Source organism: Mobula hypostoma, chromosome 5 (assembly GCF_963921235.1).
Source record: "Mobula hypostoma chromosome 5, sMobHyp1.1, whole genome shotgun sequence".
Taxonomy (NCBI): Eukaryota; Metazoa; Chordata; class Chondrichthyes; order Myliobatiformes; family Myliobatidae; genus Mobula; species Mobula hypostoma.
In genome coordinates, this window is record NC_086101.1 from 44,462,948 (window position 1) to 44,478,707 (window position 15,760).

Here is a 15,760-nt window from a genome sequence, read left to right on the forward strand (position 1 = left end):
GTTAATGACTTGAATGCAGAGGCACAGAAGAATAGGCATGGCTTTTGAATAATGTCTCCAATCTGGAAAATAGGGCCATAGAGTCATAGAGTTGTGTATCACAGAAAAAGGCCCTTCATCCCAACACGTCCACGCTTGACCAAGCTGTCTGACTAAGCTAGTCTCATTCATCTACATTTGGGCAATATCGCTCTAAAACATCGCTGTCCATGTACCTGCCTTTTGAACATTATAATCACACCCATCTCTTGCAAATTAGAAACACTTTGTGCTGATGAACTTGATCTTTGTTTATTTCCTGTTGTTGTCTTGAAGGAACGGCTGTACAAATGTTGGTAAGCCTGAACAACCCTGCTTCAGAATATAAATGTGTCCATCAACTTATTGAAAATCCATTGTATGGGAATTGCTACAATACCACTTTTTACCTCTTTGCCACAACTTGATTTGCTGGCATGTAATTAGATCTCTAAAAGAGCAGTCACTCTTCTGACCTTGGCCCCATTTTCCTATACATACTTCTGTTAAGAATTCATCAGAATTGCTGACAGTAATTTTATAAAGATTGATTAACTGTCTGCTTTTGTGCTTAATATGGTGTCTTCAGGAATAACAAAATTGCTGAAACAGAGTCATTGTACAGAGTGATGCTTTGAGAAGTTAAAGGTGTATAAAAAAGATTTATAGATTGAATTAAACTATTGCAATGCTATCTACTATTTCCAGGGTTGTGTTTTGGGTGACAGAGCAGCTTACAGTAGTAAAAACCTCAAGGTGATTTTTAGGATTGCTATCAGGTGGAATAAAAAAAAGACATTAGACACATGGCCACACTCTGAAGAAAGGAAAACAGGTTTCAGGAGAGAAAGATGAAATGAGGGTCCTGACTGAACAAACTATATTTACACCATATTTAGACTACAATGGACTTGAAGCCTTTGATTAGTTCTAATTGTGTTTTTGTTGTAAATCTTGTGTATAATTAATGGTAAATTCATTTTTTTCTCTCATGAATGCTGTTTATCTCACATCAAGTGTTTGTGATGCTGCTACAAGTATGTTTTTCATTGCACCTAGGCATACATAGAAACATAGAAAATAGGTGCAGGAGTAGGCCATTTGGCCCTTCGAGCCTGCACCGCCATTTATTATGATCATGGCTGATCATCCAACTCAGAACCCCGCCCCAGCCTTCCCTCCATACCCCCTGACCCCCGTAGCCACAAGGGCCATATCTAACTCCCATATGTACATATGACAATAAACTCAAATTTGACCTTTCATTGTGGTGTCTTCCCCATTCATTTCCATTTCTGAAGAAGAGACTCTCTCCAAAATGCCAACTACTTTTTAATTTCCAAAGATGGTGCCTGACGTGTTTAGTTCCTCCAGCATTTTGCGTGTCAACTTGACTTTGATACTTAAGGCACTGAAAAATGAATTTGCAGGAGACCCAGCTTGAATATTGGAGATTTGCAGAGCTTAAGATGTTACAGTACAAGGTAAGGGATGGTTATGGAAGGCTCATTGGCACAGCTGATGGAACCACAGCCTTATTCTGCCAGAACCCAAGTTCAATCGCAAACTCTGGTGCTGTCTGTGTGGAGTTTGTATGATTTTCCCGTGACTGTGTAGTTCTTTTTGGGTGCTCCAGTTTCCTTGCTTATCCCAATAATTTGTAGGATGGGATGTTAACTGACCACAGTATAACACCCCCAGTGTTTGAGTGAGTGGTAAAACCTGGGTGTGGGAGAGTTGATGGGAATGTCGGGCGTAAAGAATGTTTTTTAGTGTAGGTTTTGTGTAAATGGGTAGTTGATGGTCAGTGGGTCAAAGGCTCTGTTTCCATGTTGTGTAACTCTGATATCAAAACACGGAGGAGAATTCTAACTTATGTAAGCCATATTGACCCCATATTCAAGGAAAACTGTACTGTTCCTGAAAAGATTAATGTATAATGTGCACTTGATGACTTTGACCCTGTACATGATGGATTTCAAAAGGATAAGGGAGGGATCTCATTGAAATCTAAAAAAAATGAAAGGGCTGGGCAGTGTGGACGTGGAGAGAATATTCTTTTAGTATCAGAGTCTAAGATCCGAGCACATGTCCTCAGAATAATGGGGTGACCCTTTAAAACTAAGATGATTCAGAAATGGTAAATTTGGTGATTTTGCTACTGCAGAGTACGGCAGAAGCCAAATCATTGGGTGCAGTTATGGCAGGGACTGAGAGGTTCTTGATTCATAAGGGGATTAGGGATTATAGGAAGAAGGTGGAAGAATAGGGTTTAAAAAATAGGCATGATTGAATAGTGGAACAGACTCAAGAGGCTAAATGGCCTGATTCTTCTCCTATATCATAGAGTCTTATGGTCTTGGGGTACTCCTCAACCATCAGCCTCTTGAATAAAAGGGGATAACAATGCTCTCTTGCCCCATCATTTAAAATGTTACCACAACCGAAGAATTCACTTTAAGGACTCTTTATCCCATTATCTCATCTTCTCATTATTTATTGCTATCTATTTATATTTGCATTTGCACAGTTTGTGGTCTCCCCCAGGTTGATCTTTCATTGATCCTGTTATGGTTACTATTCTATAGATTTGGTGAGTGTGCTACGGGAAAATGAACCTCAGGGTTATATAGGGTGAGGCATATGTTCTTAGACAATGAAATTTATTTTGAACATTTTACTGATGTCCTTAAAGATAATGTCCACATAATATCTCAGTACTACAGGTGATAGTTTTCCTGCACATCTCCTGTTGTACAAAGGTCATTATATTTTAAAGATACTTAAATACTTTGCAACAACCTAAAGGGACATAACACACTCCACACAAGTTCTTGTCTTTATTTTTGACTCTTTCGGTTTTGTCATGTAAAACTGTCTTGACATTATTCTTTGATAGATATGTCTATGCACGAATCAGGTATCAATGTAAACTTGACTTTTTGGTGAAGAAAGAAGAGCCACATCATATGCCTTGTGATTTCATGGCCATCCTGGACAAATCCTTGGAAGTAAGCAATGTAGTTCTGCAATGGCTTAGTTAATGGACAGCAAACTTTAATTGAGAATTCCATCATGGCAACCTGTCATCTTTCTTCAGACTATTCTCTGTATCTTTGCACACCCACCTATCTTTTTAAGACTTACTACACTCTAGCAGTATGCAATGTGAATACTGCTGGCATTTATTATCATTAGGGATGGATAATAAATGCTGGCAGCATTCACATCGCATAGACTAACAATTAAAAAGTATATCCAATTGAAAGGCGTAATTCTAGCCAGGGTACTTATGACATGAGGTTGCATGGAGATTAATCCACTGGCTTTGCTTCATTAGATATTTGACCTGAAAACACGGATTGGAATCCCACCAGCCACCGTGAGGAATTTGCATAATTAATCTTAAGTAGAATTTATTTAACATTGATAGTATTTGTGACCATTAAAGTATCAGATTGCTGTAAAATCCTATCTTGCTCATCAGTGTTCTTGAGTTCATCTTACCCAGTCCAGCCTATGCACAGCTCCAAACCTATTGCAATGATGTCAGTTCTTATCTGCCCTCGGCAGCAACCTATTCATTTCAAGGAAAATTAGATTTGGGCAATAAATGTCACTGATACCTATATCTTGTCTATATCTTTTTATTCCCTAGACTTCCTTGCAATTTTTGTTGGCTGTGCTTCACTGGCTCAACCCTGGTTGAAATTATGAAGAGCAAACTTATTTCAGATTGGTAAAATGTAACCCCCACACCTTGGCAAAATATTGCATCTTACAAATTAACCAACAAAATCCTTATAGATATTCAAGGTTTGGTTCTTCAATTATTATAAAATACTGCATGTCGCTTTGAACATATGCAAATGATAGGCTATTACAGACGAGATAGTACCTCCTTTAAAACGTTAGCCAGATTAATTTGATACAAGTGTATTAAATGCTTCTGTGATAGCATTATCAATGGCAATTTTTAAACAAGAACCAAAATCTGCAAATCTCAGAACATTTTCCTCTGTATTGCCTGATGCATTGAGCTCTGCAGGCACTAAAATAAAACTTCAAAATCTTGCATTGTCAAACTGCAATCTTGATTGCATGTAGATTCTACACCACTTGCATATTCATTTGGCCAAACTTTGGAATATTTTATATTCAATCCTGTTTTCATATAAAATCCAGAATTCATGATGGATATTGGGAGTTGGTGTTAAATCACTTCATTTTGTATGTCTCCCACTCTCCGTAAATCAAGACTGATGAGAGATGAAATTATTCTTTGACTGCCACAGAAATTATAATAGCCTTCAGGGAATTTTGCATTTAGCTCAGAAAAGTTCTTCTGCATTTTCTGTCTGGAACAAGTAACTCTGTCAATTTTATTCAAATGAAGGAAAGGGTCATTTAAAGGAGGTCTGCTCAGTTTAAAATTGACAACAGTGAAACTCCATGTTCCTTGTTTCTGCTAGCAATGCTGTGAGAAAAGGAATTAGAATATCTCTTTCCCAAATGAATACATCTCAGATAAAATGTACATTGCCAGTGGAAATGGACTAGAAATAAACTATATGACTGGAAGCTGTAGGAACAGAATTAGACCATTTGGCCTGTCAAGTCTGCTCTGCCATTCCATAATGGTTGGTTTATTATCCCCTTCAAAACCATTCTCCTGCCTTCTCATAAACCTAAAATAGTTTTAGTAAGAAATTGTTCCTCTTCAATAAATTAATATTCTTGGATATTAAATGAGCAACTAATGGAAACAATTCATTTTGATAAATATGGATAAGCAGACACCTCAACAACATGGTCTTTAGCCGCATCAGCTTGCACTGGCTTCCACTGAGATCTTGACTGATCCATAATATCTCAGAAAATATGACATTGCAACATAGCCCTAAGTTATTCTGATTATTATTAATCCATCAGACTAAAAATTAACAACATATAAATTACCATTTGCAGCAAGTTCCAAACCTCCACCAACCTGTTATGCAAAAGTGTGGCTTCAGTTTATAGGCTAACAGTCCTAATCTTAGCAGGAATAATTTCTTTCCAAGTCCACTGCGCACTTAATATTGTAAAACCATCTCACAGTCTTCTAAATTTTTAGCAATACAATTCCAGTTTGTTTGATATCAATGCTTGATGTTAATTTTTGCTGCACTGAGTGATTATATAAGGGGATAGTGGAGTTGGTGGGCACTCTCATTGGAGACCATCCACCATTAACAAAATATGGGCAAGTGCCCATTATAATAATGATTGATCATTCTCAGGAATACATCTGAAATCACCAAAACTACTTACCGAGTCCATGTCTATGAGTTGACATAGAAGGCAAGACAGTCCAAGTCTTTGTTTTGGGGTTGTAACATTCCACAGTGCTTAAAGTCTTCAGGCCATCTCTGCCTCCAACCACGTAAAGTTTATCATCAATGACAGCTACTCCAAATTGCAGTCTCCTGCCATTCATCACCCCAGCTTGGGTCCAAGTATTTGTTCGCAGGTCATATTTTTCTATTGTAGTGGCACCTGATAAGACAATTAGCATGACAAGATCATGATGTAAAGGAGTACATTGGAATCTTGAATGCATACATCACATTCAACCTAATAATATCCCCCTATAACACAGAGAGAAGAAAGCTCATTTAAAATCCATCAGGATATTTTCATGTGCAGCTTTTGGCATTTCTCCAAGTGTTCACATTTCTCTGGAGCTTTTACTGACTAATGTACTTGATATTCTTTTAATTAACAGCGGAAAAAAAGGTTGTGGGTTTCCAAACTTACAGGTGCACAATCAATGAAATATGACAGAAAATGGAAGGTATGAAGTGAAAAGGCTCAGTTAATGTTCATGCTTTCTTAATTAAGTATTAAAATCTGCTCACATTTACAATTTTGCTCTTTCTTGAACTGTTGCAAATCTGAAGTTCACAATTCAAAAAATTCCTTCACTAAATCTCTGCATCCCTCTACTTTAGGAAGCTCCTAAAGCTACTACTTTCATCCAAATTAATGATCATCTGTCCTCCAGTGTCTCTTTGTGTGAGAAAGTTAGTTATAAGATTAACTATATTTATCAAAAAGGGAATTTAATTTCTAGTAACAAAATAAATCAGAAAATTACTATAAAGAAAAATGTCTTAATTAAATTCTATCTGTTTCACTACTGTACTTCAGAAGGGGCAATCTGGTATTCTTAATCAACAAACAAATAAACTGCTGGAGGAACTCAGCAGGTCAGGCAGTGTCTATGGATGGAGATGGACAGTCAACCCTTTGAATCAAGATCCTTCAACTGGTCTCTTATCTTCTATCAGAAGATGAAGGGTCTTGACTGGAAATCTCAAGTGTCCATTTCCCTCCTCAGATGCTGCCCAAGCCACCGAGTTCCTCCAGCAGTTTGTCTCTTGCTCCAGATCCCAGCATCTGCAATTCCTTGTATGCTTCCTTTGTACTCGTTGTTTAGTGACTGTCTGTGGCAAGATGAATCTCAGGGTTGTATACTGCATACATACTGGATAATACATGTACAGGTCGACCTTCACTAATCTGGCACCAATGGAACCTGAGCAGTGCCGGATTTGTGAAAATGCTGAATTACAGAAGGATCACATTAAGCATAATCAGTGCCAGATTACCGAAGGAACCGGATTACAGGTAGTCGGATTAGTGAAGGTCGACCTGTACTATGAATCCTTGAAACCATTCCTGGTTCATAGGTGTGTCCATAATCTAACAACATGATTGATTATCAGCTCAAAGGCAGATAGATGGGCAATAAATGCAGGCATCTCTTAATCAATACAAAACATGTATTATCTTAATGGATAACATTGTGTTAATTAAGTGCATGTTCTAAAAGTTGTTAGCAGACAGAATTATAAATTTAAGTATTAATGTCCTTAATCATAACTTTGATTTTAAAATTACAAAGAATCAGAATCAAGGCTATGTCACTAACACTGGTTGTGGAATTTGTTGTTTTGTGGCAGCAATACAGAAAGAGAGGCTTAATAAATGATTATAAGATGGAACAACAATAAATGAACAAATAATGCAAAAGAGGAATAGTGAGATAGTTCATGGGTTAATGCTTGGCATTGCAGCTATTGAAGCACAAGACACACTCCATAAAAAGACAGTATTTGCAGGGCATACAGTGCATAGTGATATGGTAAATTAACATTTCTACTTTGTTGTTGAAAAAGTCAAACTAAACAAGCTAATCCAGTTAGAAAGCCTCTCTGTGGATATTTTCTTGTCTAATAAGCAGAATGATTATTTCCTCTGGATAATTTCTACTCTGTACAATCATGAGTATTGTCTTTCATTGTTGCATATGTTTTTGTAACCTTGTTTAGTTTTCTAGAAACCAGCAACAATATAACCATACAACAGAGAGAAAATACTTAATATGTGGATATCTCCAGAAAATCTGGAACATCTCTACAATCAACAAGTTGTACGATTAACATATTTACAACTTACTTGTTAGAGATTAATTCCATTTCCATAATTGAAAATTTTGATCTTCATCTCCTACAGGTCTAAGTTATAAAAATTTAAACTATGTAAAGCAGATGTTATTGTTATAACTCTTACAATCCCATCTGGGATTTTAATTATATGTTGATTTTACATTGAGTCTGCATACTCTTACAGTCTGAGTTATGGTTCAGTGCATTTCAATTTCATCTGTGTCTGGAAGATCTGTATCGTTCCACTACAAAAACATGAGCAATATGATCAGCCTGATATCTAGTAATGCAAAAGAGTCATCTGCAGGTACTGGAAATCTTGAGAAAATTCACAGGTCAGTCTGCACAGTTCTGATGAAGGGTCTTGAACCAGAACGTTGACTATTCATTTCCCTCAATAAATGCTGCCTGACCTGCTGAGCTCCTCGAGCATTTTGTGTCTGTTTTTCAGAGATCTCGCAGACACACTGATTTTCAGAATGCGGTTCTGATATGGAATTTGCTTGCTGCTGACATGAATGAAACTTAATGAAATATTATCGACTAGGAAAAATTGTGTTCCTTTCCATTTGGCAAGGTCCTGTATGGCAGCAGCTCGTGGTCCATGGTGGGGAGGTCTACTTTGCAGCCGCCTGTCACCTGAAGTGCTGCCACTCCCACAGCTTGCCTCGGTTCCGTTGTGCTGTGTTGGGCTGCTACAGGGTCTGCTGTGGTTGGCCACTGTGAGACCGGTGGTGGTTGTTACTGCCCCCACCAGGTCCACTTCCTGGATCTGCCCTGCTGGAGAGCCGAGGTAGAGTGTTGCCCCTGGAGCATCCACATGGGCCCACCAGTGGGTCAGCCGGTCCAGACCAATGATGCAGGAGTCCCGGATTTCAGCTAGCAACACCTCCTGTGCCACTGTGCTTTTTACCAACTGTGATGCACAGCCACCATTTCCCTCCCATCACCACACAGTCGCCGGTGACTGTAGCCAGCCGGACAGTCACTGCTGTCCACTCAGGCAGGGATAGCTGGTCCGTGCTGGGACGTAAACACGTTACTGAGTAAGTCCAACTTCAACACAACATCTTCTAAGTATAAATTCTCTATTATGTTGGAGCAAGAGTCACTGATGTAAAGGGTTATTGCAGCTTGCTAAATGCCAAATGTTCCTAAGTGCTTTTTCCCCATTGCATGTTTATACATCACATTTTGAATCAATACACCAATAACATATCCAACAAGCTTTCCTAAAAAGACTATTATAATGATTTTCCATCAGAACTGCAAAGCAGTGATGAATGGATTGCTGAGCGAATAAAAAGCCTGACTATTGATGAGTGGAATGCCCATTAATAATGTGCAAATAGCCAACTATTAAACCATATTCAAGTTCAGTTGAACAGATTTTCTAAAACCTGAATATGGTGTTTAATTAAATTATACATTTAATTAATTCTCATGATAGTCAATGGTAAAAGGCTACAAAATAAATAACAAAATAGGCCAAGCCAAGCCTCTCTCAGACTACATTTAACAAGTATTTATGGTCATAATAGGTCTATCACCACAATCTTTTTTATGGCAGGTGCGATCCCATTGGCTCTCCATGCAGCTTTGGGTCACCTGGTCAGCACAAGTCAGGATGCTGTTTATTTACCACAGATCAGTCTTTACCCCAATCATACCCACAGTTCCGATCAAATAGCTCTAAAACCTGGGCCTCTCTACCTCGCTGTGCAAGTGGATTCTTGACTTCCTAAGTGGATTGAAAATAACACCTCCGCCACACTAGCAATCAACACTGGCGCACCTCAGTCTGTATCCTTAGCCCACTGCTCTACTTTCTCTACACCCCTGACCGTGGCTATGCTCAGATCAAATGCCATCTATAAATTTGCTGATGATACAACCATTGCTAGCAGAACCTCAGATGGAGATGAGAGGGCATACAGGAGCAAGATATACTGGCTAGGTGAGTGGTGTCACAGGAACAACCTTGCACTCAACGCCCGTAATACCAAATAAATTACTGTGAACTTCAGAAAGGTAAGACAAGGGAACACACACTAGGGATCAGAAGTGTAGAGAGTGATCAATTTCAAGTCTTTGGTTGTCAATATCTCTGAAGAACTAACCTGGACACAACATATCAATGCAGCTACAAAGAAGGCAAGACGGTGGCTATATTTCATTAAGAGTTTGAGGAAATTTGGTATGTCACTTAAAAAACTCTCAAACTTTCTCTGATATACAGTGGAGGAGCATTCTAACTAGCTACATCACCGTCCGGCATGCGGGAAGGGGGTGCTACTGCACAGGATTGAAGTGAGCTGCAGACAGCTGTAAAATTAGTCATCTCCATCATGAACACCAGCCTCTGCAGCATCTAAGACATCTTCAAGGAGCAGTGGCTCAAAAAGGCAGCGACCATCAATAAGGAGCCCCACCACTCAAGATATGCCCTCTTCTCATTGTTACCACTAGGAAGAAGCTCCGGAAGACTGAAAGCACACACTCACAATTCATGAATAGCTTCTTCCCCCCTGCCATCCAATTTCTGAATGGACATTGAACCCACGAACACTACCTTACCCACTTTTTATTTCTTTATTATAATTAATTTAACTATTCCTCTTCTCACCCTGTTTCTTGCAAAAATGCCATCCCCTTCTCACAATTCCTCCGTCTCCGGCGCATCTGCCCACAGGATGAGGCTTTTCATTCCAGGACGAGGGAGATGTCCTCCTTTTGTAAAGAAAGGGGCCTCCCTTCCTCCACTATCAACTCTGCTCTCAAACGCATCTCACGTACATCTGCTCTCACTCCATCCTCCCGCCACCCCACTAGGAAAAGTGTTCCCCTGGTCCTCACCTACCACCCCACCAGCCTCTGGGTCCAACATATTATTCTCTGTAACTTCCGCCACCTCCAACGGGATCCCACCACTAAGCACATCTTTCCCTCCCCGCCTCTCTCTGCTTTCCGCAGGGAACGCTCCCTACGTGACTCCCTTGTCCATTCGTCCCCCCCATCCCTCCCCACTGATCTCCCTCCTGGCACTTATCCTTGTAAGCGGAACAAGTGCTACACATGCCCTTACACTTCCTCCCTTACCACCATTCAGGGCCCCAGACAGTCCTTCCAGTTGAGGAGGCACTTCACCTGTGAGTCGGCTGGGGTGATATACTGCGTCCGGTGCTCTCAATGTGGCTTTCTATATATTGGCGAGACCCGACACAGACTGGGAGACTGCTTTGCTGAACACCTACGTTCTGTCTGCCAGAGAAAGCAGGATCTCCCAGTGGCCACACATTTTAATTCCACATCCCATTCCCATTCTGACATGTCTATCCACGGCCTCCTCTACTGTAAAGATGAAGCCACACTCAGTTTGGAGGAACAACACCTTATATTTCGTCTGGGTAGCCTCCAACCTGATGGCATGAACATCGACTTCTTTAACTTCCGCTAATGCCCCACCTCTCCCTCGTACCCCATCTGTTATTTATTTTTATACACACAATCTTTCTCTCACTCTCCTTTTTCTTCCTCTGTCCCTCTGACTATACCCCTTGCCCATCCTCTGGGTTCCCCCCCCCCTTAGTCTTTCTCCCTGGGCCTCCTGTCCCATGATCCTCTCATGTCCCCTTTGCCAATCACCTGTCCAGCTCTTGGCTCCATCCCTCCCCCTCCTGTCTTCTCCTATCAATTTGGATCTCCCCCTCCCCCTCCCACTTTCAAATCTCTTACTCACTCTTCCTTCAGTTAGTCCTGACGAAGGGTCTCGGCCTGAAACGTCGACTGTACCTCTTCCTAGAGATGCTGCCTGGCCTGCTGCGTTCACCAGCAACTTTGATGTGTGTTGCTTGAATTTACAGCATCTGCAGAATTCCTGTTGTTAATTATTGGATATATTCTTAGTATAATTCACAGTACTTTTTTTTCTTTTTTCTCTGTGTTATCTTCTATTGCATTGTACTGCTACCACGAAGTTTACAAATTCCACGACATTTGCTGGTGATATTAAACCTGATTCTTATTCTGGTGATGTATTTTTCCTCATTTTGGTCCAGTTGCAAATATTTATTTATTTATTGAGATACAGTGCAGAGAAGGCCCTTCCGGCCCTTCAAGCCATACCACCCAACAATCCCCCATTTTAACCCTAGCCTAATCATGGGACAATTTACAATGACCTGCTAACCTACCAACTTTAGACTGTGGGAGGAAATTGGAGCACCCAGAGAAAACCCACATGCTCACGGGGAGAACATACAAACTCCCTACTGTTGGTGGTAGGAAAGAACCCAGGTCACTGGTACTTTCCTGCATTATGCTAACCGCTACATACTGTGTCACCCAAATTGGGGTGGAAAGACTATCATAAGTATTCTCTGCTGCACTGGTGCGGCTAAACATGTCATATTCTGATTGGTCAACCTATAACTCAGTGGTACGAGTCTATTATTCCAATTTCAGTTAATATGCACTCTCTGTTTACATTTCACACTCCCACCAGTCCAACTAGGTTCTCTAACCCTCTGCATGTATATTCTATGTGTTGGTCATTGAAGGAAATAGTCTAAGGGCGCTCTTACAAAGTAATGAGGTGCAAGTTGTCCACAATTGTTTATTAAATGGGTTGATGGATAGGCAATGGAAAATATTTAAAGCCCATATAGATGAAATAAAACTATTATTTATTTCCATTATGCTCAAAAATAATTCAGGAAAGATATTAGCTCACAAGAAAAAAAGTTAGGGATAATATTAGATCTAAGCAGGCTTAGAAGCAATTTACAATTCAGCAAAAAAGGCAAAATGATGATGGAGGGGAAGATGGAGAACGGGAATGAACTTGAAAGGAACATTAAAACTGACTGTAAAAGCTACTATAGTACAGTATATAACAAAAGATTAATGAAGACACTGCAATCAAAAGAAGGGCATATATAAAGAAGGTATTAAGTTGGACAACATCTATCCTAATTATAACTGTAATAATTATAATGTTTTGAAATCGTATTTTCTCACTGAAAATGTAACCCTATTTTTGATTGTGTAATGCAACGAATTTGCAGCTGTCATAGATATGATAGATTTAAAAAAACCTCTACACCATCAGTTGCTATGGTTGCATGGCACTATGACCTGACTGTTGCAGACTCCCTTCTTAAAATGCCACTGTCTCTGTGGTGAACATACTCTAGCCATGATATGAGATAGAGAGCTGCATGGTGATTGGAAGTTTGGTGAGGAATCTGGAAAGTGAAGATTCACCAATATACTTGTCATCCAAGTCTATCATAATGCAGAGGTTGCTGATGTGACAAACTGCTGTTGGTCACCCGACTCCTTGCTGATGGAAAACATAGCAAATTAATAGAGGGGGGATAAACTGTAAGGAGTTTGTATATTCTCTCTGTGATTCTGGGGGTTAACGTAGCAACTTAGTAGAGGAGTGGTTGACCGTAAGGAGTTTGTATATTTTCTCGGTGACTCTGAGGGTTTCTTCTCAGTGCTCCAGGGTCCTCCCGCACTCCAAAGTGATGTACAGTTAAGGTTAGTGAGTTCAGAGCATGCTAGATTGGCACCGGAGGTGTGGCAATACTTGTCGACTGCTTCCAACACAATCCTCATACATTTGATCTGATGCAAATGACGCATTTCATTATATGTTTCAATGTTTTTATGTACTTTAAGGTTAAAAGTTCAAAGTCATCTTATTATATAAGTCATCATATACAACCCTGAGATTCATTTCCTTGTGGGCATACTCAATAAATACACTAACCATTATAGAATCAATGAAAAACTGAACCAACTTGGTGGACAATCAGTGTGCAAAAGACAACAAAATGCGATACAGAAAGAAAGAAAGAAAATTAAAAAAATAAAAATATCAACATGCATTTCATAAATTGCAGGTCATACACTCATTGGCCACTTTATTTGGTACCCCCTCTGAGAATATATTTCTGGTCTTCTGCTGTTGCAGCTCATTCACTTCAGGGTCGAAGCGTTGTCTGTTCAGAGATGCTCTTCTGCATATCACTGTGATAATGCATGATAATTTGAGTTATTGTTGCCTTCCTGAACCAGTATGGCCATTTTGCTCAGACCTCTCTCATTAACAAGGCATTTTTGCCTACAGAACTGTCACTTACTAGATGTTTTCCCTCTTTGTTTTTTGCACGATTCTCTGTAAAATCTAGGGACTGCTTTGGGTGAAAATCCCAGGAGATCAGCAGTTTCTGAGATACTCAAACCAACCATCAACAATCAAATTCAAATTAGATCATACTTCCTCTCCGTTGATCTGAACAATAACTGAACCTCTTGATGATGTCCGCATACTTCTATTCATGATTGGCTGATTAGATACTTGCATTAGCAAAATGCAAAATATAGGTGTAAAGGTCTATCTAATAAAGTGGCCACACTGAGTGTACACCAGCTGACCAAAGGAACTTGTTGAGCAGCCTTAAAGTCTGATTTCCCATTTCTATGAATTCTAACCCTCCCGCACCCTTGCCCCATTCTGTAGTTCAAAATTCTTCCCTAGTCTTCTCTCTAGTCCGTAGTCTTCTCTCTAGTCCGTAAGACCAGAAGACATAGGAGAAGAATTCGGCCATTCAGCCCACTGAGTTTGCTGTGCCATTTTATCATGACTGATCTCAGACCTCACTCAACCCCATATACCTGCCTTATTACCATATCCTTTGATACCTTGACAGATCAGGAAATTATCAACTTCTGCCTTGCATATAGCCATGGACTTGGCCTCCACTATAGTCTGTGACAGAGCATTCCACAGATTCACTACTCTCTGGTTTAAAACAAAATCCTTATCTCTGTTCTAAAATGTCATCCCTCAATTTTGAGGCTGTGCCCTCTTGTTCTGGATACCCCCACTGTAGGAAACATCCTCTCCATATCAACCTATTGCTTCAGCTTGTCCTGCCCCACTAAACTCATATCTGCATACCTCGACTTTGTTTTACCCCCCTAGTTCAGTCCCTTCCCACCTACATCTGTTGCACCTCATATGCTCTCGATCTTTTCAAGGATTTCAGATTCCCTGGCCTCCGTCATCTTATTTTTACTATGGATGTCCAGTCACTATACACCTCCATTACCCACCAGGAAGGCCTCAAAGCTCTCCGTTTCTTTCTGGATACCAGACCCAAGCAGTTCCCCTCCACCAACACTCTCCTCTGCCTCGTGGAACTTGCCCTCACTCTAAGTAATTTCTCCTTTGGGTCCTCCCTCTTTCCTTATAAAAAGGGGGTAGCAATAGGCACTTGCATGGGTCCCAGCTATGCCTGCCTGTTTGTCGGCTATATGGAACAGTCTTCGTTGCAAGCCTATACAGATGACTATTCTGTACTTTTCCTATGCTACATCGACAACTGCTCTGGTGCTGCTTCCTGCACCCGTGCAGAAATTGTCGATTTCAACAACTTTGCCTCCAACATCCACCCTGCCATCAAATTCACCTGGTCTATTTCTGACTCTTCCCTTCATTTTCTCCATCTCACTGTTTCTATCTCCAGAGGCAACTTATTCACCAATGTCTATTATAAACCAACAGACTCTCACAGCTACCTGGACTATACCTCGTCCCACCCTGCTACCTGTAAAAACCCCTTCTCTCAATTCCTTTGTCTCCGCTGCATCTGCTCTCAGGATGAAGCTTTTCACTCTAGAATAAAAGGACATGTCCCCCTTTTTCAAAAAAAGGGACTTTCCTTCTTTCACCATCAATGCTGCCCTCAACTGCATCTCTTCCATTTCATGCATGCCTACTCTTACCCCATCCTCCTGCCACGCTACCAGGGATAGGGTTCCTCTTAACCTCACCTAATACCCCACCAGCCTCCGAGTCCAGTAGATAATTCTATGAAACCTCCGCCACCTCCAACTGGATCCCACCACCAAATACATCTTTCCCTCCCCCCCACTTTCTGCTTTGCACAGTGATCGCTCCCTACACGACTCTCTTGTCCATTCGTCCCTCCTCACTAATATCCCTCCTGGCACTAATGCTTGCAAATGGAACAAGTGCTACACCTATCCCTACACCTCCTCCCTCATTACCATTCAAGGCCCCAAACAGACCTTCCAGGTGAGGCGACACTTCACCTGTGAGTCGGTTGGAGTCATATAATATGTTCGGTGCTCCCAGTGTGGCCTCTTGTATATCGGTAAGACCCAACGTCAGTTGGGAGACTGCATCACTTGAGAAGGGGCGGTCATTTCTT

The 15,760-nt window shown here is 40.6% G+C and overlaps 1 protein-coding gene across 1 annotated transcript in view; it reads right to left on the minus strand.

The window, feature by feature from the left end:
* Window positions 1–15,760, minus strand: part of LOC134346195 (kelch-like protein 1) — a 462,134-nt gene that overhangs the window by 59,663 nt on the left and 386,711 nt on the right. Inside the window, exon 7 of the mRNA XM_063047509.1 lies at window positions 5,332–5,556. Coding sequence (XP_062903579.1) covers window positions 5,332–5,556 — 225 coding nt within the window. The remainder of the gene's footprint in view (window positions 1–5,331; window positions 5,557–15,760) is intronic.